A 25,862-nucleotide genomic window follows, 5' to 3' on the forward strand; every position below is an offset into this window, starting at 1 on the left:
AAGATTTTTTAGTTAGCCTCTGGTACCTAAGACATTGTCTAGAAACCCTGGCCTCAGTTTCTTTTTCGTTTTCTTTATTTTTTTCTTTTTAAGTTTCGTCCAATGAAGAAACCAAGGGAAAGACTGGGAGGCGGGCTGGTGACGTAATGCAGATTGATTGGCATTGAAATTCTGGATGTCCTGGATTAGCCACGAGTTTCGCCAATCCAGAGGCAGGGGTGGGACGGTGCAGGCGCAGAGAATTGGTTTGGCTGGCTTGGATTTAAAGCGATAGACGCGGTTGGAGTCCTCAAGACGGTCTTCAATACCCTCCCCACAAGTCTTGGGACCACTTGGCTTCCCAGATCTGGGGAGATGGTTTGCGGCGGATTTGCCTGTTCCAAGAATGCGCTGTGTGCTCTCAACGTGGTTTATATGGTGAGGTTTTGGAAATGGGGAAAGCTCCGGGGCGGAAAGAATGGGGGAGTTTCTAGGGGACTTCCGGCGTGGAGAGGGGTGTACTGGGGGTTCTGGGAAGCTTCCCAGAAACTTCCGGCGAAGAGGGAATTCCTGGGTACTTCCGTGGAAGAGGGTAGACTTCCGGTGATGAAGGGGCTTGTTTGGTGGTGGGCATGGATGAATTGAAGACTGACGGCCTGTAGTTTGTCTTCGCTTCTGCTTCAGTTTCTCCCCAAAATAGAAATGCTGGACAACGCCAAGGGTTCCATTTGTATCCTGAGTACCTTGCCCTACTCTGTCCCAGCTACTCCCAGTTACTTGGGAAGCGCGCCTTGAGATGGATTGTACTGACTGCGCACCTCAAGCTTATCTTGATAAGTCCACGTCCCCTTGCTATGTAGCTGTGCTGCATGCTAGAATTTTTTGGCGATGACAGGGTCTCACCGTGTAGCGAGCTAGCACAGACTAGCCTGGAACTTTGCTCTGCCGTGGTTGCAGGTATGAGCCACCACATCAGGCTGAATAAAGTGTATTCTTTTTTCTATTTCTTGCAGCTTGTGGGCTTATTGCTCATTGGCGTAGCTGCCTGGGGCAAGGGCCTCGGTGTGGTGTCCAGCATTCACATCATTGGAGGAGTCATCGCTGTGGGAGTCTTCCTTCTCCTCATTGCGGTGGCGGGCCTGGTGGGTGCCGCGAACCATCATCAAGTGCTGCTCTTCTTTGTATCCTGACCTAAGCGACTGGGGGCCTGGGCAGGGGACCTCAGACATGTCATTTGTCCTTATTGTAAAACCCACAGAAGTTGAGTTTTCCCCCCAGCTTGATAAAAGTGCAGTTTTGTTTACAGAGAAGGGCCTTGAACTCTGCCCCCTTGCCTGCTACACTGCAGTTAGAATTACAGTGGGGAGATTTCAAAGACAAAAACCAGGATCGTGCTATGTCGTCCTAGTTTGGCACTCCCTAAACTGGCCTCCACACAGATTTGTTTGCCTGTCTCCCTAAATGAGCCGTTTTAAATGGAAACCAGATCTTTTTGCCATAACTTCTTCTCAGTATATGATCATCCTGGGTTTGGTCTTCATCTTCCAGTTTGGAATCTCTTGCTCATGCCTGGCTATTAACAGAAGCAAACAGGTAAGGGTAAACCCTGCTTGCTTTCCCCACCCTTAAACCTCTTCATCTGACCCGCTGCTCCCTGACATGTATGGTTAATTCCCCAAGACGCAGTCACAGAGAACCCAAGAGACACTTGACACTGACCATCATGCCAGTTTCTGTGATTGCCCTTGCTAGAACAGGGAAATGGAAGCTCGGGAACTGAGCAGAGGCAGGGAGACTAATGCTCCTCTGCCCGTGTGCTCCAGGCAGATGTGATCAATGCTTCGTGGTGGGTCTTGAGCAACAGTACCAGGCATGAACTGGAGAGGAACTTTGACTGTTGTGGCTTGTTCAACCTCACCCTACAAGATGAGACTTCCTGCAGTGCAGTAAGTTGAAGGACTTCTGGGACATTCACAGACGCTTGGATGAGGCAAGTGACCAGCTTTGCATTCTCTGTCTGTATTTTGTCCCCAGATGTGCAAAACTAGGAGCTCTACGTGCCAGATGTGTGGGGAGAAATTCCTTAAAGAATCAGACAAAGCCCTCAAGATCCTAGGAGGTGTTGGGCTCTTCTTTAGTTTCACAGAGGTAATGACTCCCCACTTTCCCTCATGTGCAACCTGTAAGCCTTCAACCCCATGACCCAAAAGTAACCTGCCTCCTCTCCCCCTCCTGTAGATCCTTGGTGTTTGGCTAGCAATGAGATTCCGGAATCAAAAGGACCCTCGAGCCAACCCCAGTGCCTTTCTATGAGACTTTTGATCTCCCACATGGATCTTTGCAACCTAGGCTGGTTTCCAGCTAGCTCTGTAGCCAAGGGGGAACCTCAAACTTGGGATCCTCCTGCCTCAGCCTCCTGCTGGCATCACCACTCAGCCAGCCTCTGTCTGGGTCCTCCTGACTTGGCCTTGTAGTCTCCCAGCTTTTTAAACACCCCCAATTCTTGAAAACCTAGGATGGCCACCCCCAAATATGTTTTTTTTTTCTTTTTTGCTTTAGAGAAGAAAAAAAGGCCCCTTACCTCACGCCTAGGAATTAATCAAGTGAGGGCTAGATTTATGTCTGTATTCTGATGGGAATAAGACTATAGGGGAGGGAGGACTCCATAGCTCTACCTAGGAGAGGTAACTGCTTTCCCTCCCTTCAAGATGCTTGGCTTCAAGGACAAAATCAGAACACCAAGGAGAAAGCAGTTATAAGCCAGGACCTCACAAGTACAGGGCAAATATTTCTACTGATCAACTGTTATCCCAGCCCCATCTACAGTCTCACAGGACTAGCACACTTAAACAGAAGCCATTTTGACCCAATATTTAAAGAAGGGGTTTGAAAGATCCTCTCTGATCTTTTCAGCCAAAGACCTGGGCTGCCTTGCAAGGAACTTGCTTTCATGTGGTTTCTTCAAATCTCCCAGTGGCAAAGCCAATCGGAAAAACATTAAAGAAAAATAAAGACCATACATCTTTGTCTTGTTTTGTTTTCCTGTATAAAAAAAGATCCCAATATAAATCAGGGAGGGAAGAAGACAGATACGCCTGCCCTTTAGTGTAGAGAAAAGGGAGGGGAAAGGGGGCAAATCTCCTAAGGAGAGGTGGGAAATTGTCATTTAAGGCTTAAAATATTCTCTGTAAAAAAACTGGAGGACTCTGCACAGCCTCAGGGAAAGGCAGAGGCCGCTTCAGCGAGGTTCTCTCCAGCAAGCATCCGGAAGGTGGCCCTTCTCACTCTGGGTCACTTTCCTCCTTGTGCAGGTAAGGATGTCGCAGGGCTCGGAAGGCAGAGATTCGCTCATGTGGGTTAAAGGTCAGCATTTCCTAAGGGGAGAGGCGAAGGTCAGAAACAGCTGAGGAGCTGATGCCCACCCAACACTGAACAGCAGCCCAGCCCGTTCCCTACTCTGGCTGGCCACTGGCAACAGCAGGGAACACTACAGCTGCCTATAACCAGTGGCACCACAGAAGTGCCCATCTTCTACATGGGTTCTGGGGATTTGAACTCAGGTCCTCATACTTATGGCAAAGGAGCTCTATCCACTGAACTTCCCAGACCACCCTGTTTGTTATCTTAACCAAATACCCGCCCAGGCCCAATACCAGCAGCAGCTGCGCTCCAGACTCCTCCATCTCTGGCACCACTGACTGCACTGGACGAGGCTCTCTGGGGGGAAAGGCTCCTCGAGGTAGAGAGACCTCTCGAGGCCAGTCCTCTTCTGGAGGCAGTCCAATGAGGCTGCAGGGACAGGACAACTGTCAGTTCTGTCTCCAGGGCAGCAGAAACAGACTCACGTGGAAAGTTCTTTTCCTTACTGGATACTTACTCAAAGATTTTGCCCAACTGGTCAGCCTCAGAGTTTCCACAGAAGAGAGGCCTAAGGCAGAAAGACACTCAAAGTATGTATTATTTCAAAAATAGGGGAGTGACTGTTAAGTGGATCAAACTCGAAAGTATGGAGGTTAGGAACAGGAAACATGCCTATCAGGACCCTAGGTTGAGTATCCGGCACCATACATGTACAAGAACGGTCAGGAACAGATGTGCATGTAAAAGACCTAGGGGCGGGTATGAGGTAGCACAGAAGCGCTCACTGAGTGTGTGTGAGTTCTGATTTCAACCTCTGGCACAAAGATTGTGGAACTGCAGATGGCCTAAGAGTTTCAAGCCCCAGCCACACCTTTAATCCCAGCACTCCACTGGGGCGGGGGGGGGGGGGGGAGGCGGGGGGGGGGGGCGCAAGCGTATCTCTGAGTTCAAGGCCAGCCTGGTCCTCACAGAAAAGCCCTGTCCCATTAGAGACAAACAAAGAAAATGTTTTTAGTCCCATACTTCCGACGAAACATCTCTGCGAAGATGCAGCCGACGCTCCACATGTCCACAGGTGTTGCATATGTAGACTGCAGAAGAACTTCAGGAGCCCGGTACCAGAGCGTAACAACCTACAGAGAGTAGGAAGGATGAGTGAGTTTCCTCATGAACCACAACTGCTTGGCTCTGAAAACTTCAAGTACAAGACTCCTTGGTTGCTATAGGAAACCGCCAAGCCCTACTACCCCCAAGCACAACCTATTCTGGCTACCAGCATTTACTGACCACAGGTGTGAGGGCCATCTGGTAGCTGTAGATTCTGGCCAGGCCAAAGTCAGCCAGCTTGACCGTCCCATTACTTGTCACTAGAATGTTCTCTGGCTTCAGGTCCCGGTGAACGATGCAGTTTGCGTGAAGAAAATCTAGGCCACTCAGAAATTGACGCATCAGATCCTGGTTTTTGAAGAAAACAGAGGACACTGGAAACCATGTATCATGTTCAAAATTCCAAAAGGTTCTACTGTAAATACCAATCCACCTCCACACACCCCCACTCACCTTAATGGTCTCAACTGGCAAGCCTGGCGGAGGTGCTTTGTCCAGGTATGTCCTTAGGTCCTGGTCTATGTGCTCAAACACTAGAGTGACCTTGATGTCCCGATCAGTTCGGGAAGTAGCACAGACATCCATCAGCCTGAGAAGAGCAAATGGTCACCAGCTGGTCATCCCTTTGTTTCAACAAGGCATCTGGCGTTCCAGGGTCCCACTCCTGACTCCAGGGTCCTATTGTCCTCTCCACCCCACTCCCAATCCAACCTTCTCACCGTACAACATTGGGATGTTCAAAGGCCTCCAGCCTCCTTAACAAGGCCACCTCACGAACTGTGCTGACGGGAAGGCCCCCTCCAGCTGCTCCTCCATTAGGAACTCTCACACTCTTGAGGGCCACAAAGTGGCCACTGTGGGGATCTCGGGCTTTGTACACCGTCCCATAGGCACCGACACCAATTTCAGCCACGGGTTCATATCGAGTGGTAGCCATTCTCGGAGCAGGGGATCTACAATCACAGAGGCTTCTAATACCAAACTCTCACAGTTAGCAGGGGATGACCCGGGAGTAACAAAGAAACTCCTGCACAAGATCTCGCCAACATTATCGCCAGCATTCCATCCCTCTACACTTCCAGGGCCCACGCCTTAGGTAACACAAAGACTCCCATCGAACCCTCCTCCAGCCACGTTTTGTCCCGGAGGAAAGAAAAGAATGCTTTCTTTTCTTTCAGAGGACATCGCACCGGGCACAAAGAAGATCACCCTGTGCACAGGGTTTGCATCGAAGATTCTGCACCTCACTCTCTGAAATCACACCCTCGCCCGCGACCACAAAGGCCCCACTTCCCGCCATTGAGCCACCTTCCATAATCAGCCAGCAACGCGCACGCGTGGGGAGCTGGTGGTGCGGGGACTGGACGCCCCTATCCTGGAAGGGGCTGCACTCACCTTACGCCCGGCCAAGAGCTGTGGAGGTGGCCCTTTATCTGGGCCCGGGAGCCGGTTCCTGCGGCGCCATACACCGGGGATCGGTCCCGGGCAGCTGGACGCTTCGGGCCAGACCATAGACACAGGCCGCGAGCTAGAGAGGCCCCCTCACCCCCACCCTCACCATGTGACCAGCTGCCAGAGAGGCGCGCGGAAACCCAGGGGGCGGGGCGGACGCCGGACGTTCTGAGCACGTGATCTCCACCCATGCGCAGTGGGCGACCGGGGCCGCTTTGATGGAAGGGGTGTGGTGGGGAAGGGGCTGGACCTGGACGGGCACGTGACCTGTTGCTATCCCACGTGACCCCTGGACTTTGCGCTGAGAAGCAGAGGTGTGGTTACGCTGTGTGGCACGTGACTGGCTGCCATACCCTGACTGCCGAGGGGGTGTGTGGGGGCGAAAGAGGGTGGAGCACAAGGCGGTGCCATGGCAACCGGGCCAACCAGCTCTCTACTGTCGGCTCAAGGCCGAGCCTGAGCGCATCTTCAATCTCACTATGCGTCTCTATGTGGGCGGGAGGTCGAGGTGCTAGTGGGAGATCCTGGTGCCAGAGATGGTGCTGTAACATTTCCACTCCACCGCCATGGGGAAACGTTCGTATTTGTGTCTTTCTTTTACTCATTCATTCAACAAAATTTTACTAAGTGCTTCCTTCCAATTGGTATGCAATGTTTTTGTTTTGGTGTCTCAGTCACTCGCCCTTTGAAGTGATGATAAAGATAGCTTAATTTAGGCAATTGTGGTCTTATAAAACAGAATAGACAATTTCTGAGGAGGAAACTGGAATTAAAAATGGACAGAAGAAGACTAATATAATAAGCCACTGTATGGGGAGAGGCAATGTAATGCCCTCCCTCTTCCCAACTTGTAAACCTCCCCAGGAATATTAAAAGCAGCAGGAAGTTTATTGGAAATAAGGGTACTTGGTCTTACAAGGGTCTTTGCTCCAAGATTGCTACATATATATGTGTTTGCATGAACAGACTACAGGGTGAGCATGTCCAAGGGCTATCACCATGACATTGCCGGAACATGACTTGTGTCCCTCTGCAAACCTGCGACTCCTCATTGGGGTCACATTCCCTTTTTTTCCAGTCCAGCTTCGAACATACTCTTGTCCTGATCAGCTTTTCCTAAATGGTCTTCCTACAGAAATCTAGTTAAACAGAGATAGATCTGTGTAATGATTTCCTTGGTTCCAACTCCTTTATTGTCTCCCATGAATTAGGGACTTGGGAGTAAAGGACCAGTGTTCCCAATTGTGAATAATTGATAAAATATAGAGCTATTTTAATTTTTTTGGTGGCAGGTATTAAAGTCAGTGCTTTTATATGTACTAAGCATGGGTTCAATCACAGAGCTGTATTCCTGAACCCTAAACTCTAAAATCATATTTGAGACACTATCGCTGAGGTTGGTCTCAAATTAATAGCAATCTTTGTGCCATAGCTTCTAAATGCTGTTTTGACAGATGTGAGCAACTACTTTGTCTGTTTTTACTTTATTGTGGATTTTTGTTTTGTTTTAATGAAACAAGGTCTCATATAGCCCAGGTTGGTCTTAAAATAGACATGTAGCTAGACTACCCTCAAATACTTGATCCTCCTGCTCCAATTTTTTTCTTTTCTTTCTCTGTCTTTTTTTTTTTTTTTTTTTTTTTTTGAGACTGGGTCTTGTCATGCCCAGGCTGGCCTCAGACTCTCCAATGGCCAAATGCTTTGATTCCAGACCTGAGCCACCACACCCAGACTGAAACCATTTTATTACCCGTTTTGCTGTGTATTTCACTCTTTAATCTTACTTTTCTGGTTGAGAATGTAACAGTAGTGGCATATGGTGGCACATGCCTCTAATTCCAGGAGGGGATTGGGAGGCAGAAGCAGAGGCAGGTGGATTTCTGTGAGTTCAAGCCAGCCTAGTCTACTTAGTGAGTTCCCAGCTAGCTAGGACTACACACTGAGACAGGGGCGTGGGTGTGGGTGGGGAGAGAGTGTAAATGGTGGATGTGAGTGTAAATGGAGGATTAATGCAAATCATAGTCAAGTACCACACGGAAGGTGCGCACCAGGCGCCTCTTTCTGCCGCCTGGATGCTTCCCGCCTTGCCAACAAGAGCAGAAGGAAAAAGATCCAGGCCTAAATTGGCTAAGGGGCTGGAGAGGTGGGTGTTTCATTGGCTATGCTCCTAGGGCTGTTTGGGTTTTTTCGCTTTCTGAAAGGCTGTCTGTGAGCTTGTTCAACTTCCAACACAGGTATTCCCGGCTTCACTTTACCGCCCCATACGACCCCGCCTCAGCTCAGCTTCCTGTCCTAACAGAAGCTAGTTTCTTTGTCTGCATAAGTCACAGACTCGCCCCCCCACCTTCATTCATCTCTTCATCCACGGCAGCTGGATGCTCTGCCTAAACGTTACTGTCTTTGCAGCCAATTTCCTTTGAGGAGTCTTAATTTGGCAATCTGTCCCTGGTTCGACTTGCTTATTCCCTCCCTTTTCTGTTAATTACTCTTTAACTAATTAATTTTTTTTTCTCAGCGTCTTTGACCCAGTGGGCTCCCCGGGATTCCCTTTCCCTCAGCTTCACAAAGGGGCTGAAAGGGAGGTGCAAGTAGAAAGCAGAACAACAACAACACAAAAAGACAGGCAGACAGGCCCAGTCGTAGCTCTGGGGGTCAACTTAAAACAAAGATTTAAGCGTGTTTGTGTGGTATTCTCTTCAGAGTAGTGGAGCTGAGGGCAGGAGGTTATCATGAAAGACACGCCCATTCCTCGGGCATCCTTTCTGCTCACTCGCCACCTTCACACGTTAGAATCAATCGCTTGTTTCTCACACAATCTGACTCCATTACTGCGCACCAGCATCTCACGGTCCCGCACCCAGGACCCTTTTACAATCTTTTGTGTGTGGTCAGGGTCCATGCCTTGCCCACTCACCTCCCGCACACCCGGCTCCCTGCAGAGCTTTCTTTGCACACGCCCATTAGGCATATACCTCCGTGCCCCGTTACACCTGCAGCCTTCCGCGACTCACCTTCCATCCTCACCCCACCCGAGCGCACACACCTATTCTTCCACCCCGGCACACACTCCCCTGCGTTGGCCACTCCCCTCCTCCCTCCCTCCCTCCTCCCGTGTCTCGCACACTCGCCCCGCCCCTGGGGACACCTGCTCGTGCTGGGCAGGGCGGAGATGCGCAGCCGCGGCCCCTTCTCCTCCGCTCCCCCTCCCCGCCCCACCCCTCCCTCCATCCCTCACCGGCTCCCCGGCTCCCGCCCCGCCCGCCCGCCGCTCCGGGGGGGTCTCCGCCGCCGCCGCCGCCGCCGGAAGGAGCCGCCATTTGCTACCGCCGAACGCACGGGCCGAGCCGAGCCGGATCCGGGAGTCGGAGCGGGACTGGGGCCGGGAGGACGACGATGGGGGGCGGCCCCGCCGCAGGAGGACCGGGGCGCGTAAGCCCCGGCGCCCGGCCGGCTCCGGACCCCGACCCGCGGGGCGCGGCACCCTGAGCCCCCTCCCCGCCCCCTGCCCCTGCCCCTGCTCGGGCCATGCCTGCCCACCCAGCTGTCCGCGGGCTGACGGCCCTCTCGGCCCCGCGAGCCCTGGTGTCCCGGCGGCGGCGGCAGTGAACGGCGCTTGCAGGCCGCGGAGACCCCGGCCCGGTCCTGCGCTCCCGCGCGCGCCCCCTTCCCGGCCTGCTCCTCGCCCTTCCCCCCGCCGCTCGGGAGCCCCCCTCGCTCGCCGCCCCCCGCCCCCCGGCGCCCGGACGATGCTCAAGTCTCGGCTCCGCATGTTCCTGAACGAGCTGAAGCTGCTGGTGCTGACGGGCGGGGGGCGGCCCCGGGCCGAGCCGCAGCCCCGGGGGGGCGGGGGAGGCGGCTGCGGCTGGGCGCCCTTCGCTGGCTGCTCCGCCCGGGACGGTGACGGCGACGAGGAGGAGTACTACGGGTCGGAGCCGCGGGCCCGGGGCCTGGCCGGCGACAAGGAACCGCGGGCCGGACCCCCGCCGCCGCCCGCGCCGCCGCCGCCGCCCCCAGGCGCGCTGGACGCCCTGTCGCTCAGCAGCAGCCTGGACAGTGGGCTCCGAACCCCCCAGTGCAGGATCTGCTTCCAAGGCCCGGAGCAGGTCAGGCCCGAGCACCTGGCTGGGCGGGGAGGGTGGGGGCGCGCACCTGGGGTGTCCGCGGAGACCGGGGCAGGGGGCGGGGCCACGGGAAGCTGGGCGGGACCCAGGACCCGAGTGGGAGTGGGGTGAGCTTGGCCTGGCTGGAGACTCCTGGAGTGGGTCAAGATGGGGGCGGGATGGGTGGGGGGTCAGGGGCTCCGAGTCGGGGTGGGGCGTTCTCCTCGGAGGGCTCAGACTGTTATCAGACAGCTCTTAGCACCTGCTCCCCTCACCTTAGGCTCGCCATTAGCCGAGGGAACCTATTCTTTCGGAAGTGGGCCGAAAGGAGAGTACATTTGCTCGCACCTTGAGGGGAGGGGCCAGGCAGGACCCTGCCCCGCTCGGTATTTCCCCTAGTGAGGCAGTTTTTGCTTCCGTCTTGCAACTTATCCACTTCATTCTAGAGAGCCGCCTTTGTTTAATTTTATGGGTAAAGTTGTCCCGGGATCGCGCCAGGAGGGCATCTCTGTGCAGAGAGAAACGACTGTTTGACCAAAGGGGAACATGTTCCACCCCTGCCCCCAAAGTGTCTCCCCATTTAAGCGTGAAAACCACGATGGTTGCCCATCCCAGTTGGCCTCAGATTTATATACTGGGAGGACTGTGGAGAGGATGAAGGGAGGCAGAGATCAGCAGCACGGCCTCTCCCCTCCCTCCAGGCCCTAGGGTTAGGTCCTAGGCAGGTCAGCTCTTTAGGATGTCTTAATCCCATTTCCAGTTTCTAGGAAAGGGTCAGACTCATGCTGCCCTCCCGTCTCACCTTTGATCCTTTAGGTTGGAGAAGTTTTTCTTGAGCCCTGACTTCTAACTTTTGTGCCGCAGCCTTAGCGGCTCACCCTGCTTTGTGTGAAAAGCCCGAGTTTTTGAGTGTAGAGGCAGGACTGACCTGAAGGAGAGGTTTCCTCTCCAGGAGTGCTGCAGAAGGGGTCGGGGTGCTGACTGCTGACAGGGACCCTCCCCTCTCTTCCTCCAGGGGGAGCTCCTGAGCCCTTGCCGCTGTGATGGCTCAGTACGATGCACACACCAACCCTGCCTCATCCGCTGGATCAGTGAGAGGGGCTCCTGGAGTTGTGAGCTTTGCTACTTCAAGTACCAGGTCCTGGCGATCAGCACCAAGAATCCACTGCAGGTGAGGTGCAGGGAGCTCTCTGAACCAGAACCGTGCAGGGAACCTGTTTCATCACATTTAATGTTTTCCCAAAGGGACCGCCCTCCACCCTTATGGCATTCCAAGACACATGTTCTGGCCCTATTCTGGACAGTGTTAATGATGACAGTAAATACACTCTGTTTTCTGTCTGCCATTTGTTGTGTATTAACTCTTACCCTTCCTAGTGGTCTTGTTAAATACTGTTACTGTGCCCGTCTTTAGTAACAAGGACTCAGACACGTGTAGAGATCAAATCCTTGTCTCTACTCAACTCGCAAGTGACGGAGTTAAGATCCGAGTTCCAGTCTGCGTGTTTGGCTTTCAAAGCACTCGTCCGATCCCGTCTTTCCTGAATAAGCTGGACAAGTGGACATTTCTCCCCCTGTCCCTGCATCTTCCACATGTTAGGCTGGATCAGGGCAGAGAGAAGACAGATCTGAGGGCTGCCCATACCCCACTGCCTAACCCTTCCCAGGACTTACGGGACTTTCTCCCAAACAGTGGCAGGCCATCTCCCTAACTGTCATCGAGAAGGTCCAGATTGCTGCCATTGTCCTGGGCTCGCTGTTTCTCGTCGCCAGCATCTCCTGGCTCATCTGGTCCTCACTCAGCCCTTCGGCCAAATGGCAACGCCAGGATCTGCTCTTCCAGATCTGCTATGGCATGTACGGCTTCATGGATGTTGTGTGCATAGGTGAGGACTCGGTTTCCCTCCCCTGCACTGGCTTAGCATCTCCCTCTCCTCAGTCACTGAACTCCCCTGCCTCCACTCAGCCTCCTGTCCATAATTCCGCCATTGCAGAATTATTAGGGAAAGCCTGGGGCCCTGGCTGTCCTGGAACTCACTGTGTGGACCAGGCTGGCCTCGAATCCCCGTGTTGGGATTAAAGGCCTGTACCACCACTGGCCGGCTCACCCTGCTTTTCTTATCCCTTTGCTCAGGCCTCATCGTCCATGAAGGGTCTTCTGTTTACCGAATCTTCAAGCGCTGGCAGGCTGTGAACCAGCAGTGGAAGGTCCTGAACTATGACAAGACCAAGGACGTGGGAGGAGACACAGGGGGAGGGGCAGTGGGGAAGCCAGGCCCCAGGACCTCAAGGACCAGCCCCCCTGCTGGGGCCCCCAGCAGGCCCCCAGCTGCCCGGCGCATGCGGACGCTCTTACCTCAGCGCTGTGGTTATACAATCCTACATCTCCTTGGACAGCTACGGCCACCAGATGCCCGTTCCAGCTCTCATTCTGGTCGAGAGGTTGTCATGAGGGTCACCACAGTCTGAGCTGGACTCGAGGAGCAGGGATCGTATGTCAGTGCGTCAGGCAGAGGCGAGCTCTCCTGGCAGCTGGAGGTACGACCTACACAACATGTTTGGGGCACGGTGACCCCACCACTGAGGATCTCTGTGGACAACCTCAAGCTTGGAGACATTGTCTGGCCTCTACTGCACACAGGGTAGAGACCCCTGGATGACATTCCAGTTCCCACTGACACCGCCTCATATTCATCTTGAGGATGGTCAGCAGGCAAGCGGGGAGAACAACTTTTCTTCCTGGAGAGAACCATCTTTACCTCAGCTTTAGGGCCTCCAGCCCCCTGGCTCCACCATGATGACTTGGTAAAGGGAGACCAGTGCCAGAAAAAAGGGGCTGTAGACCCCCATTCCCCACCCCATGGCCACAGGGCATCTGGCAATAAGACTAGTAAACATTGACCTCCCGTTCCCTGCATGAGGGCGGGGGACTTCCCCCTGCTCCACCCCCCACTGCATGGGGGAAGGGCATAAAGAATCATTTATATGCACGTGGAGACTCCTTTCTCATCTGGGGCTTCTCTGAAGGGCTGGAGGGTGTGGTGAGGTTCCTCAGCATGGGCTGCAAGTCCCAGCGGTGCATTTGGAGTTGGAAGAGGGACTTCCACTTGCAGGTGAATAATTCACATTGACTGCTGGATGTCAGTGCTCAAAGGTAGCGGAGGAGGGGTGGGCTTGCCGCCTGTGAGTTACGTGACTTAGAAAAAGAATGATATCAGCTGTTTATCTTCCAGTCTACCTCAGAGACTCGGGGTGAGGTTAAATGAGGGACAGGTCGAGTGCTATGATTGGGTTTATAAAGAGTACAAAGATGGGTTTTTAAACAGTAGGTGATTAGCAAGTTCTAAAATGTGGTTTTTGTCAGAGGTGGCGCAGAACTTTGGTGCTTTGAGTGATAAAATAGAGAAAGAAAAGAGGAAGCTGATACCGCATCTGTGCAGGACAGTGGCCATTGTAGCAATGAGAACCCTTCTGACCCTCCAAACACTGGACCTGGGGAGACTCTGGAGCTGCTCAGCCTTGTCTGAGAACAGTAGTAGTGTGTTTCCCCAGAGGGGAAATGGTGGGAGATGAACATGGACTCATTTAGGGTGACAGGGAAGGAGCCACCTCCCTCAGTGTTACACCTTTAACCCCAGTTGAGACTACTTCTGTGGCAGTTCAGGATCACAGGTTTGATCCAGGTGAGCCCGGCTCGAGGTATTACCGGGAGATAAGAGTTGTAAGGAAGCTCTTATTTATCACAGGAAGGATTTGGGAAATGTGGGTCTAGGGGCTGGGGGTGTGGGTCGGTGGTGTGCATGTGGCCCTGAGCCTAACTCCCATACCACCAAAGGAATTATGTCGGTCAGCTTGAAGCTTGATTCCCTTCCTCCTGAAGCCTGGAGGCTGGCTGTTATATGAATGATGTCTTTTTTAAGCGAACCACTCATGAGCAATTAAAAAATTCCTTCATACATTGCTAAAGTCAGATCCAGAGGGCTTTCTTACTATTAGTCCTCTAACGGACAGTCCTGCTCTGCCTCCCCTTGGGAAGGCTTGGAAACAGTCCTTGTCTTCTGACAGCCCACCTACAGGAAACCTTGCTCCATGCCTCTTCAGCAGGGGTCTTGGCTGCTGTCCATGGTGCTGGCCGCAAATTGGCCTGTGGGTGTTGGAACCAGAGCCGCGCTGGGGGTCTGACTTAATTCCAAATGTGAAGGTCTTGAGAAAATCAGAGTGAAGAGAGAACTGAGGCTGAGCTCTCCGCTCTCTGGCAGGAAACTTTACCCAGAAACGCACACCCTCCTCGCTGACAGAGACAGAGGGTGCTGACTTTAATTGTTATTAACAGAAGAGTCGGTGGAGATCAGATCGGGGACAGAAAATCAGCAACTGATCAGTCTGTGTTGGCAGAAGAGACTCAGGAAGATAAGATACATCTGGGGCTTCTGAGCCAAGCCTGGGTGTTCCTCATGATGGCTCTTCCTGGAAGCTTAGGCATACTCAAGAACACACACATATACCCATGTGCACTCTGGGTCCCAAAGGCCCACTTTCTCCTCCCCTCCAACACCGATGGAGGTCTTAGGATGGGGTTGTGCACATCCATTATCTCTTGTTTTTTTCCTTCTTTCTAACTTACACAGACCCTTGTCTAGGAAAGGGGTCATAGGTGCCACTGCCTTTTCAAAGTGGCATTTCTGTCCAGCCACTAGGCAGGACAGGCCAGCAGGTCTCATAGGCTTGGCTTTATCCTACCAGCTCAGATCTGCTAAAACTCAGGTATTCTATGTTGAAGTTGGTGGTAGAGTAGAAGCAGACAGTGAGGGAAAAAAAGAGACGAGAAGAAGAAATATCCAGAGTCCTTGGCCTCGGCACAAAGCTTCCAGCATGCCCTGCTTCTCCGGGTAATGCATGATTTGATCCCCATGGGAAGTCCACTGGCTGGCAGAGTCTCTGTGGTTAGGGAGCCATGTCTAGGATGGAGTAGAGGATGTGTGAAGTGGAATCTATACCCAGCTAATTGGAGTATGAGGGAGGGATGGAGAGTGAAGCAAGTCCTAACTTGAGGGTGAGCTGGGTCCAGACACGGGTGTGTAGAGTGCCGAGAGATTCATTTGGATGGAGGATGAGTTAATCTGTGTACCTCACAAGGGGAGTACTGTGTGCAGTCTCTGAGGGGGGCCAGAGGATGCTGACTCAGGGAAACAGGGTCTCTTGGCCGGGCCGCTTCTGCCTCGGTACCCCAGGGCTCTTCACATTCTGCTTTCACCCTGCCTGGGTGACTCCTCCCAGAATCTACGACTTTCTCTGAAGAATGGCAGAATTGACATTCTAGGGTGCCTTCAGTTTTGGCAGTCCGGGTTCTAAAAGCTCTCCTCAAGAGTCAAGCTGCCTCTGTCCATCTGTAAGAAACCCTTAGCACCCAGACCCATTTCCAGCTTAGCTCCTACACTCACTGTTCACCCTCAAATCTCCTCTAGGAAGCCAGATGAGGCTTGGCTGTTCCCACCACCTATAGAAACATGTCTGGGTTTGTCACAAAACACTCTTCCAAATGGATCATCCAGACCTCCCATTGTTATGGGAGTTGCTCCCAGGAGCTGAGAGAAGCCAAGGTGGGTGATAGGGCTCAGGATCTTGCCAGGCGTGGGGGAAAGTAAACCCAAAGCCAAGGAGTAAACATTTTATTTTAAAATGATATATATAAAAGGCTGGGGGCAGGGCAGACCAAACCAAAAGATGGTTGTTAGGATGTAGACTGGGTCCATGTTAGAATGGCTGAAGATGGAAGAGCCAAGGGGAGCTTTGGAATGCCCTAAGGTAGGCAGGGGCAGATTCACTTTCCTAGAGAAAAGGTTAAGAGAGAAAATGGGGGGCAGAGCCTGGTGAGTGGTCATCCCTCCTGCCACATGGTCCAGATTCAATCTGAGAATGTATGGTGTGGAATAGCAGGAGACAGACCCTGGCAGGAAGACTGACAAAGCTGGAAGTGATAGCTCGTGTGTGTCTGTAACACAACACTTGGGAAGGTGAGGGGAGGGTGTTGAGTTCAAGGAGAACATGGAGTACACAGCAAGACTCAGTCTCAAAGAGGAAAAGAGCTAAAAGCCCAGGTGACTAGTCATCACTCTTCCCAAGGTGCAGACCAGATGCATGGTCACTTAGGTTGTGCCGTGATAAATGCTTAGACAGCGTGCCAATGAACACTGTAAGCACCAAAGAATCAGTGGGTGAACCTCTCACCAGGCTGCCTGGGGTTGTTAGTTAACCCCTGAGTTGGCCCTTTAAGGATGTGTTAAAATTTGAAGGCTTTGGATCTTGAGGAATGGTCGGGAGAAAAGATCCTGGCTCTGTGATACCTGCTGCATCAGGCCAAGTACAGATAGGTCGGAGCCTGCTTCCTGAAGTTTGCTCAGATGGACAGGCTTCGAGGAAAAGTGTGCCTCTTGTGCATAGTAAAGAATGTCCAGTCTGGGGAGCGGTGATGGCCGCTGCCTTCCACAGGACTATCTGTCGACAAACTGCAGGTTGATGCTCCTCTCAGGCACCAGGACAGTCCGGGTCATGGGTTTGACTGGAAGAGCACCTGGCTCAGGTAGCACCTCAAAATGAGTCAAGATCTGGAAAGGGGGTTGTGGGGGGAGAAAGTTATCACTGTTGATGGGTCTAAAATGGGGCCTAAATTGGTAAAGAACATTAGAGTAGCCACTGTTGGGAGGGCATCTGTAGCCACAAAGGGACTTCTTGGCCAGTGAGGGCAGGGATTGTGGGAGGGAAAATGATAGTCTAAATATCTTTGCTGGCATTCCAGACCCATAACGGGACTGTCGATGGATCTGTCTGCTGAGTCTTACAAGTTGTGTTCTGTTCGTCAGAGGTCAGGATCACCCATGTTTATCGGCCTTTCCAGTCAGGAATGGTAAGCTCTAGGTCACTTACCTGGGCCAATGCCATTTGTAGCTCGAGCTCTGCCAAGCGTCTTCCTACGCAGCTTCGTTTGCCAAAGCCAAAGGGAAGAGATGCAAATGGGTGGGGGGCTGGGCCCTCCCCCAGCCAACGAGCTGGATTGAAGGAGTTGGGCTCTGGAAACTGGGCGGGGTCCCTTGAAATGGCATAGTGACAGAGGGAGACCAGTGTCTGGTGAGAAATTGAGACACACTTGTCAGTTCAGTTTCCTGTCCACACTTGGCAGTTCCAGCCCTCAAAACCCGAAGCAGGAGGATAGTAAGTTCAAGGCCAACCTGGGCTATATAGCAAGTCCCTATCTCAGCACTATACCCCAAAGTGATCAGAGTTATCAGTCTGAGCCCAAGAAGGCAGGGTGTGGAGATGAAGGATCTGCACTCATTTAAAAGTAGGCTCTGGTTGGTGGAAAGGACCTTCCTTTCCTACCCCCATTATACTGGGGGAGGAGGACTGGAAAGGCTCTGGGAGTGTTCGAGGATGGCTTGGGACCACAGCAGTAGGAATGGCTTAGCAGAAGGATTTACTCACATCTTGGGGAATAACATAGTTTCCTACACAGATATCTCTGTCTGGGACACGGGAATTCCCAGGTACCACAGGATACAATCTAGGTCATGAAACAGAAAATGGATTCAGCAAGGTGGGGCTGGGGAACACGGCGCCTCCAGTCCCCTTGTCTCCAACTCCAAATGCAGGAATAGAGGGTCAGTTTTCTCTCCTCTCACCCCCTGCTTCCATCCACTGCTAGCTTCCCCACCACCACCACCACAGCATTTGATCTAGTTTCTGCTTTCCTTCTCCCTCACCTCAACACTTCTCTGATCACAGCCTTCAACAGGGGTAGCTGGGACAGAGCTTTGGGGTGGGCACGGGAGCCAGGGTTCATGATGCCTGTAATCTCGGAGTGGAGTGCAGACTGGACTTCGGGGTGCCGGGAGAGCTCATAGAGTGCCCAGGAGAGCGTATTGGATACCTGAGGGAACAGGTGAGATCATCTGAGATGGGAGGTGAATTACTAAGGATAATAAACCTGTATTCCTGAATCAGAAAAGTGGTCCTAGAGCTCTCAGGAGATGGGGCGGGCATGGGACGGAAGGGGGTGGATGGAACATGGAGGGACAAGGACTCTGGAAATGGCACTCGCAGTATAGAGAGAACCTCACCGTGTCCACTCCAGCCAGTAACAGCTCTGTCACATTCCCCACTATGGACTGGACAGACACCTTTTCCCGAAAAAGGAAGTGGGTTAAATGATGCCCGGACGACACATCCTCCTCAGACTTTCCCTGGTTCCTCAAGGCAGCTTCGCCTTCTCGCTGCTCCACGTGCCTCTGGGCTGAGAACGAAGGCACACTGCCTCACTGCTCCAGAGCCGCATTAGATACCCAGCCCCCTCCCCCGGGCCTTACCAAAAGCAAACATCTGATCCCAGTCTCGGCAGAGGCGGGCCCAGGGTCCGGGTATAAGACGGTGCAGCCAACTGGGCATTGCCATGGTCAAGAGTGTAGATACAAACACCGAGCCCACTGCGTGAATGAAGGTTTCTGTGTCCGGAGGGACTTCAGCCTCCAGGCAGCCCAGGCGCGATCCCAGCAGCACCGCACCTATGCCTGGCCAGGAGGGGGCGCAGTCAGTCATCAGGCCGTTTAGGGCCCAGAGCTGCCTACACAGGTCCCTAACTGCTTTAGGACTCACTTTCTAGGCCAAATTTGTAAAATTCTCCCGCCACGTCCAGAACTAGGTCGGGTAGTTCAGAGCCACGTCCCCGCTGGCGCCTTAGTCGTCGCACAAGGTCACGGACCACGTTGTCCAGAGTTCCAGCGTAGCCTGCGGCTGCTTGAGGACGGAGGAGTAGCGGAGCCAGGAGACTTCGGAGCCTCTGCCATTCGTCACCATCCCTTCCCGGGTGCAGAGAGGGCGCATTAGGGATGTGAGCATGACCAAGAGTATTATGTCTGCTCTCCCCAGGTTTAGAAATCACCCTGACTTCGCCCATCTCCCATCTCCGTTCCTCTTTATTCACTTCCTGCCCGGGGATGGGAGCGGGTTCCATGGTAAACTGAATCACACAGATGCTTGCGTTCCAGCTAAATGCTGGCGCCCTCGCCTATCTCATGGATTCGTAGGATTCTGGCCTCAAAAGTGCAGGGAGGAGTGAGGAGTCGGCTCTACCTGAGTTTGGACCGGGGTGCAGACTGAAGAACGGGGAAATGCCAGATTAGTGGAAACTGCCGACCTCCCTCCAAGCCCAACTTGGCCGGGAGAGTCCGGGCAGGGATAAGGGATGGGGCTCAGGGCTCGACTCACGCCGTTAGCAATCCGCAAGCTCGTTGGTGGCGGCGACGGTGCTCTGACCAAGATGAGAAACTACAGCGCTCTGGACAATGACTTTCTTGTCGCAGGAGCTGCTCCACAAGTGCAGGGTCGGCCACATAAACTGTGCGAAGTGTCCCGAAGCTGCCGGACCATATTGGCCCGTACCGCGCAGCGCCATGCACCTGAGAGAATCCGCGCATTTGAATACCGGGGCGAGTGAGACTCAGTTTGACTTGCGCCAAGGCCAAGGGTGCTGGGTGGGCTTGGGAAAGGAGAGCTTCTCCAGTGCCGGTCTAGCGTAGGACCCCGGTGTGGCAAACTCTTCCGTCCCATGAAAGTTTGAGAGGGAATGTTCAAACAGAGCAACACTCAGCACTTCTCTTTAGTTATCTGGCTCTAGCCTAGGGGGAGCAGTTCCTTCAAGCCTCCTCTCCTAGACTGCACCTCAAGATGAGCCTCTAGTGAAAGAAAGGGCTTTAAGCCTCATCTACAGGATAGCACAGCGCTCTGCCTCCTCCAGCTCTCCTGGATCTGCGGGGTTTACTGTGCATAAAGTGAGAGCGCATCCCTTCGCCGGGAGTCAGGTATGGACCCTGGGGCAGTGGAACCTTCTACAGTCCCAGCGTGAGGTTTTCATAATCCACCGGTCTCCATCCTCACTCGACCCTCCTTCCTGCGCCCTTCACGGGGGTCCCTTCTGCTGTTAAAGCCAGCTCTCCCAGCTCAGTCCTACGGGCAAGGACTGTCCCCTTACCTGCAGTTCGTGTAGCCTGGACAAGCCCCCTCTGCAGAAGAGTTCAGCCAGGAAGCTAGGTGTAGAGGGCCCAGGGATGTCAGACAAACCCCGGAGAACAGAGTCACTGCCTCTGGAGCCCAGCTGGAAGACTCTGGAGACCAGCTTGCCTGCCTGGGTCATGTCTGTCTTTGGGGAGTCTGTTGGAGAGCACTTCTCCACAGCATCTTCTGTACTTGCCTGAACCCCTATATACCCTTGGCCCTGGAGGTGAAGACGCCCCCTCTCTAAGCTCTTCAGCCAATCCCTTTGCAGTGGTCTGTGCAATTCAGCACCAAGAACAGTGGGCAGGGCTAGGGCTGACTCGTTGGCTTTTGGGTCTCTTGTTCCAACAGCTCCCAACCAGAGTTCTTGTGTTCTTTCTGTATTAGTGGTCCAGCAGCAGCAGCCTAAAGTTCTTCCTGGGAAAGGTTATATCTGGAGTTCAGGAGCCAGTACCTGATGATTTTCCCATTTCCCTGGGGAGCCAAGTCCCTCTGGCCCATTCCTGGTAATTCTGTCAGGACTCTGATTGGAAACTAGGCAGAAAGGAGCGGCTTCAATTGTCCCGTATTCTTGAGTTGTCTTTTTGCTGTGGGGGTTTGCCTGTACTAGCCACGCCTCTCACCTCCTATGCATATAACACAAAGGAAAGACAGCAAGTGGGTTAATGTGGTACCAGCCACCTTTACCTTTCTTTTTTGGCATTTTAGATTTGCCGTTTATGTGCATGACTTGCCTTTATGCATGTGAACTTATGTGGCCTGGTGCCAGTAAAGTCAGATGAGGGAGTTGGATCCTTTGGATTTGGAATTATGGTGGTTGTGAGCCATTTAGTACTGGGAACTGAATCCAGGTTTTCTACAAGAGCTCTTAGCTGTTGGGCCATAGGTTCTGTCCTTTTCCTTTTAAAGACTTTTCCTTTAAAGACCATGTGTACACATATTGGGGTGTATGTGCACGTGAATGCAGCTGCCCAGAATCCAGGAAAGAACATTGGGTCTCCTGGAACTGAATTTACAGGAAGTGAGTCACCCACCTAGGGTGCTAGGAACTGAATTTGGGTTTTCTGGAAAACTCAGTACTCTTATCCACTGAGGCATCTCTCCAGACTCCATCTTTGTTTCTTGGGGAAGGGAATCTCTTAGCTCAAGGAGACCCCTCTTTTCAGACATGGGATTAGGGTTTCAGGAACAAAAATGAAGTGTCTTAGGGTCAGCAAGATGGCTCTAGAGATAAGTGCACTTCTGAGCCTGATGACCTGAGTTTGATCCCAGGGACCCACACAGTGGAGAAAGCCGACCTTCCTGAACTGTACCAGCATATGTGAGCTGTGTACACCCTCACCTCCTACACATCTGGAAAGCCTGCCTCTGGACAGAATGGAGGCTAAGGGCACACTCTGAATCCAGGCTGACTCCACCTCCTCTATGATCTGTGTTGTCAGCAACCGCTTACTGCGTCAGCCACAGAATTCTCCAGGTTAGTGACTGGAGAGATGGCTCAGCAGTTAAGAGCACTGGCTGCTCTTACAGAGGTGCAGGGTTCAGTTCCCAGCTCCCACATGACAGCTTGAGTCTACGTGTAACTTTGGTTTCAGGGGAACCAACTTTCTTTTTCTGGCCTTCAAGGGCAACAGGCACAAGTGTGGTACACACACACACACACACACACACACACACACACACACACATATATATATATGCAGGCAAATACTCAAACACATACGATAAAAATAATTCTTTAAAATGTTTTTCCAGCTTATCTCCTTGTTCCTCAGCCTTCCCTCCCTCTCCGTCAGGCAAACTGTGCCAGTCCTTCAGGTCTGAAATTCTGGAATCAAAGTTCAACATGGTAAAGACAAGGTTCTCCACCCTCTTGCCCTCCAAAGACTCCACAGAGAGCAACAATAAAGGTGACAGAAACTGCCTGGGTCAGACTGTAAGCAGGGGGAAGTTGGGAGGAGGCATTTGATAGCCCAGCCATTCTTGGAAAACGAGTGAGCACACTTGTGCACACACACACATGCACACACACCGGCATGTGGACACACCCCCATCATCCCCAGGACTGTAAAGTAAACACAGCTGGAGGCAACCTGAACCAAACACACAGCCTAAACAGTGGAGCACTGCACACTTCACCCCAGCCAGAGAAGCCCAGGATCAGGGGGTGCTCACAGAGAACAAAATACCCACAGCCCTCCAAATATCCCCTCTGGTCGAAGGTCCTCTGATCTCAGTCAGCTTCCTGCTTTCTTCTGACAGTGGAGGAACAAAAAGGCAGTGACAGGTAAGATCACCGGCAGACTGCACCCCAACTTCTTGAAGAGGTCATGGCCTCACAGTCCCAGTCTGGGGAGGCCTGGAATGGGGAGCTGATCTTTATTCCAGTCACTAGCAGAGGGGGTCCGGCTAAGGCAGGGTGGTATTGGGGGTCACTCCCTGGAGGAGGGGATCCTGTATTCTTCGGAAGATGGCTGGGAAATTCTTTCCTCCATTTCGAAGAACTTTCTTTCCTTCCTCAGTTGAGGTGCCTAGATGTTCCACAATGGGGTCTTCATTCTGCAGAGAGAGGGTCCACAATGTGCCTGCCCACCTTTAAACTGCCTAGACTCCCATCTCCTAGCCCTGAGCTAAGTTCACAGACTAACTATAGGGCCACTCTGAACGGCCTGCACACTCAGTTTTCCTCAGGGGTCTTACTTACTAGCTCTTCCAGAGGCACACGCTCAAACAGTGGGTGCTCTTCAAAATGGGTGCACATCCATTCATGTAGCTCCAGGACATCGGTGATGGTGTACACCAGGCCCTGCACAGGCAATGACATTGTAGAGAGGGGCTGCATGCAGCTGACCAACGAGGTGATGAGGTTGACAGGACAACTGCCTAATGTGTCTCCAAGACTATCTTCTCAGTGAGAGCCCCGGACAGGCCACCCACAGCACCTTCCCTCCTCACTCACCCCGACTCTCAGCACGTAGGCGTACTCTGCCAGAAGTGTGGGGCTGATGATTCGCCATTTATGCTTCGTTCGCTTAAAATGCGGGTCGGGAAAGAGGAAGAACATCTTTGCCAGCTGTGGGACAGATGTGCGCCTGTGAATGCCGGGCTCCACCTCCACCTGCCGACCGGCCTAACCCACCCGGCTGCTCCCCAGGCTGCACCTGGCCCTTGCGGAAGAAGTTAGGAAGGTGCTTCATGGCGTTACTGCGGAGACAGGCGATGTTCTGGAACCCGCCTCCGGGAGTTGCACGGAGGGCCCGAATCCTGTCCTGCACATAGTCCGATACCTTCACCCGAATTTCCAGACCCAGAATCAGGGTATTTGGGAAGAGCGGTGACAGTGCCACTGGGGATAGAGATGTCAAGGGGATCATCAGTGTCACACTCTGAGGGAGTACAGAGGTTATACAAGACAGAGTTTTCATTTGTAGATAGGGCAGAGATTCCCATGCCCTGCGGAAGAGACAGGAAAAACACAAAACTGCCACACTGTCCCAAGAGCAGGGTGTGGTGACTCATGCCTTTAATCCTAAGAACTGGAAGCAGGGAAAGGGAGGCAGCAGGTAGATTTCTGTGAGTTCAAGGTCAGCCTGTTTGATTGTAGGAAGTTTGAGACCAGATAGGGTTATATAGTGAAACCCTGTTTCAAAAAGTAAAACAGCCAAGAACAAAGACAAGATCTGTCATATAGTCTGGAATAAAAGGGCAGGAGCAACAGGCTCAGTTTGCATTAGCTCTTGAGTTTTTACAGTGATGTCAACTGTAAATAAAAATATGATGTTTTTACAGTCATATTTAAAAATTTCTCCCCCGAGACAGGGTTTCCCTATTTGTTCTGTAATTCAGTCTGTAGACCAGGTTATCCTTGAACTCAGAGATCCTCAAACATGAGCCGAAGTCTTCAGTCTCCACACACCATGCTCCTCTCATACACTGTAACCTATCTACAGGGAAAGACTTATAGGAAGATGTAAACACAGACCAGTGGCTTGATGTGAATGCTCTGGAACACAAAGAAATTTAACAGAAACCACAAAACATGAGAGGGAGTGTTCTGGTGAGAAATGGGGTAGGAGAGGGAGGGTGGCGGAATCCCCGAGAAAGATCAGTTCAGGATCAGTGGCCACAGTGGCTGATCTCTGACGCTTGTGCTGACCAGCGGCTCACTGACCCAGCACAAGGCAGTGGGATGGCTCATGGAAGGACTGGAACCACTGGAGCCAGACAGAACAACCCAGGCTCTCAGATGCAGTTGAGGCAGCTCCCTCCCTTCTCCAGGGCAAAGGCCACAGACCCAGAGTAGAAGGTAGAGGTTCTCCACGCTGATGTCACTGGTGTCTGGTCCCAGGAGGAAAGGTCAACTAATCCCGCCTCTAACCTGCTGAGATGGCAGAACTCAGGCCTCTCCTTGTCCCAAGAAAAGGGCCAGCATATTACCTAACAAGCCACCATAGCCACAGCCTATGTCTGCGAACTCCACTTGGGCCCCAGAGTGCTTTTCTTTTTCATCCTTTGGGTCATCATGGCTCTTATTTTGAGTAAGTGGAGCAAAGAATTCTGGGTAAAGCTCAGACCAGTCCATCTCCTCTGGCTTCACAGGGCTATTGAAAAGAAGACAGGAGACACATGAGGTTGTTGGACATACCATTGCAGACATGCTTTTGTAGGCGTGGGGGTGGGGTGGTAGGTTCAGAAAACATTCTGCATGCAGGGCCATTGGTGTGAAGGCATAATGGAAAATCTCCTAGCTTCTAGGGTGTGAATCACAGTCCCATCATGAGGCTATGGATGCTGATCTGCCAAGCCCTTCTGGGTACAAATGTGTCAGGTTCTCCCAGAGACTGAATGCCTAAGGCACTGGAGCAGTACTTTGTTTATAGATACTTAAAATTTTTATTTACCCGTGCATTTTATGTGCATGAGCGTTCAGTCTTTATGCACACCAGAACACCAGAAGAGGCAATCAGATTCCATTATAAGTGGTTGTGAGCCACCATGTGGTTGCTGGGAATTGAACTCAGGACCTCTGGAAGAGCAGTCAAGCGCTCTTAACCACTGAGGCATCTCTCCAGCCCTCTTTGTTTATGTATTTTGTGTGGCGAGAACGGAGCAAGGAGTGGCTAGGACTGTGTATATGTTTATCTTTTTATAAATTCAAAATCCAATATCAGAGCCGGGTGTGGTGGTGCATGCCGTGAGTCCCAGCGCTCAGGAGGCAGAGGAAGCTGGATCTCTGTGATTTCTAGGTCAGCCTGATCTACAAAGCGAGTTCCAGGACAACTAGGGATATACAGAGAAACCCTCTCTCGAAAACCCAAACCATTTTTTTTTTAATCGGAAGCTGGCAATGACAATTTGCTTCGCTTGTTCATTTTAGTTTCGGCAGTAGTTTTTTCCGTCTTCCTAGGTCTTTGGCAAGTCCACCCAGGATTAAGTCTCGAACACCAGGACCCCTCCCAGCCGGCCAACTCCGCCTTCTGCCCAATCTCCCTAAGCCATCCTCAGCTGACGTGTCATCCGGGCAATCCTCCCAGGTCCATCTCAAGTCCTAGCAGTGGCTGCTTGACGAGGCCGCCCTCCCTCCCTGATCCCGCCCGGCTCGCTCACTAGCACAGCGTGTGGTCCGCCATGGGGTTGGAGTGGGCGCGCTGCCGGTAGTAGCGCTTCTGCGGCTGGGGGGCCTCGGCTCCCGCCATGATGCCACACAGTCCACGTGGAGAGCCGAGCTCCCGGCGCGAGGTGATGACGCAGACCGTGGGCTGCCAGCAGTCCCCGCCTTTTAAAGAGCCAAGAGTAAATTCTGCTGAACCGCGGAGGACC

At 52.6% G+C, this 25,862-nt stretch overlaps 5 protein-coding genes across 5 annotated transcripts; 2 read left to right on the forward strand and 3 right to left on the reverse strand.

Annotated features, from left to right (window-relative positions):
- Positions 1-264: 264 nt before the first annotated feature.
- Positions 265-2,998, forward strand: TSPAN31 (tetraspanin 31). Its single transcript, XM_080935906.1, has 6 exons — positions 265-417; positions 993-1,160; positions 1,492-1,572; positions 1,803-1,925; positions 2,014-2,127; positions 2,218-2,998. The coding sequence occupies exons 1-6, from the start codon at positions 355-357 to the stop codon at positions 2,290-2,292; spliced, it is 624 nt and encodes a 207-aa protein (XP_080792032.1). The 5' UTR covers positions 265-354; the 3' UTR covers positions 2,293-2,998.
- A 19-nt stretch (positions 2,999-3,017) lies between these two features.
- On the reverse strand, positions 3,018-6,018 carry CDK4 (cyclin dependent kinase 4). The gene is made up of 8 exons (XM_080935907.1): positions 5,842-6,018; positions 5,166-5,399; positions 4,900-5,035; positions 4,627-4,794; positions 4,363-4,472; positions 3,857-3,907; positions 3,633-3,768; positions 3,018-3,353 (listed from the first exon to the last, which is right to left on the reverse strand). Exons 2-8 carry the CDS (start codon positions 5,381-5,383, stop codon positions 3,261-3,263), a joined length of 912 nt encoding a protein of 303 aa, XP_080792033.1. The 5' UTR covers positions 5,384-5,399; positions 5,842-6,018; the 3' UTR covers positions 3,018-3,260.
- Positions 6,019-9,210: 3,192 nt separating this feature from the next.
- Positions 9,211-12,988, forward strand: MARCHF9 (membrane associated ring-CH-type finger 9). Its single transcript, XM_080936037.1, has 4 exons — positions 9,211-10,001; positions 11,014-11,169; positions 11,692-11,884; positions 12,133-12,988. Exons 1-4 carry the CDS (start codon positions 9,645-9,647, stop codon positions 12,465-12,467), a joined length of 1,041 nt encoding a protein of 346 aa, XP_080792163.1. The 5' UTR covers positions 9,211-9,644; the 3' UTR covers positions 12,468-12,988.
- Positions 12,989-16,489: 3,501 nt separating this feature from the next.
- CYP27B1 (cytochrome P450 family 27 subfamily B member 1) lies at positions 16,490-20,181 on the reverse strand (the record flags this gene model as incomplete). Its single annotated transcript, XM_080935964.1, has 9 exons — positions 16,490-16,603; positions 16,923-17,120; positions 17,478-17,556; positions 17,756-17,922; positions 18,113-18,285; positions 18,359-18,559; positions 18,645-18,847; positions 19,257-19,447; positions 20,020-20,181. 9 exons carry the CDS (start codon positions 20,179-20,181, stop codon positions 16,490-16,492), a joined length of 1,488 nt encoding a protein of 495 aa, XP_080792090.1.
- A 1,581-nt stretch (positions 20,182-21,762) lies between these two features.
- Positions 21,763-25,760, reverse strand: METTL1 (methyltransferase 1, tRNA methylguanosine). Its single transcript, XM_080935656.1, has 6 exons — positions 25,650-25,760; positions 24,480-24,643; positions 23,204-23,388; positions 23,002-23,115; positions 22,747-22,848; positions 21,763-22,601 (listed from the first exon to the last, which is right to left on the reverse strand). The coding sequence occupies exons 1-6, from the start codon at positions 25,736-25,738 to the stop codon at positions 22,452-22,454; spliced, it is 804 nt and encodes a 267-aa protein (XP_080791782.1). The 5' UTR covers positions 25,739-25,760; the 3' UTR covers positions 21,763-22,451.
- Between the last annotated feature and the right edge of the window lie 102 nt (positions 25,761-25,862).

This window comes from Micromys minutus (genome assembly GCF_963924665.1).
Source record: "Micromys minutus genome assembly, chromosome: 22".
Lineage (NCBI taxonomy): Eukaryota > Metazoa > Chordata > Mammalia > Rodentia > Muridae > Micromys > Micromys minutus.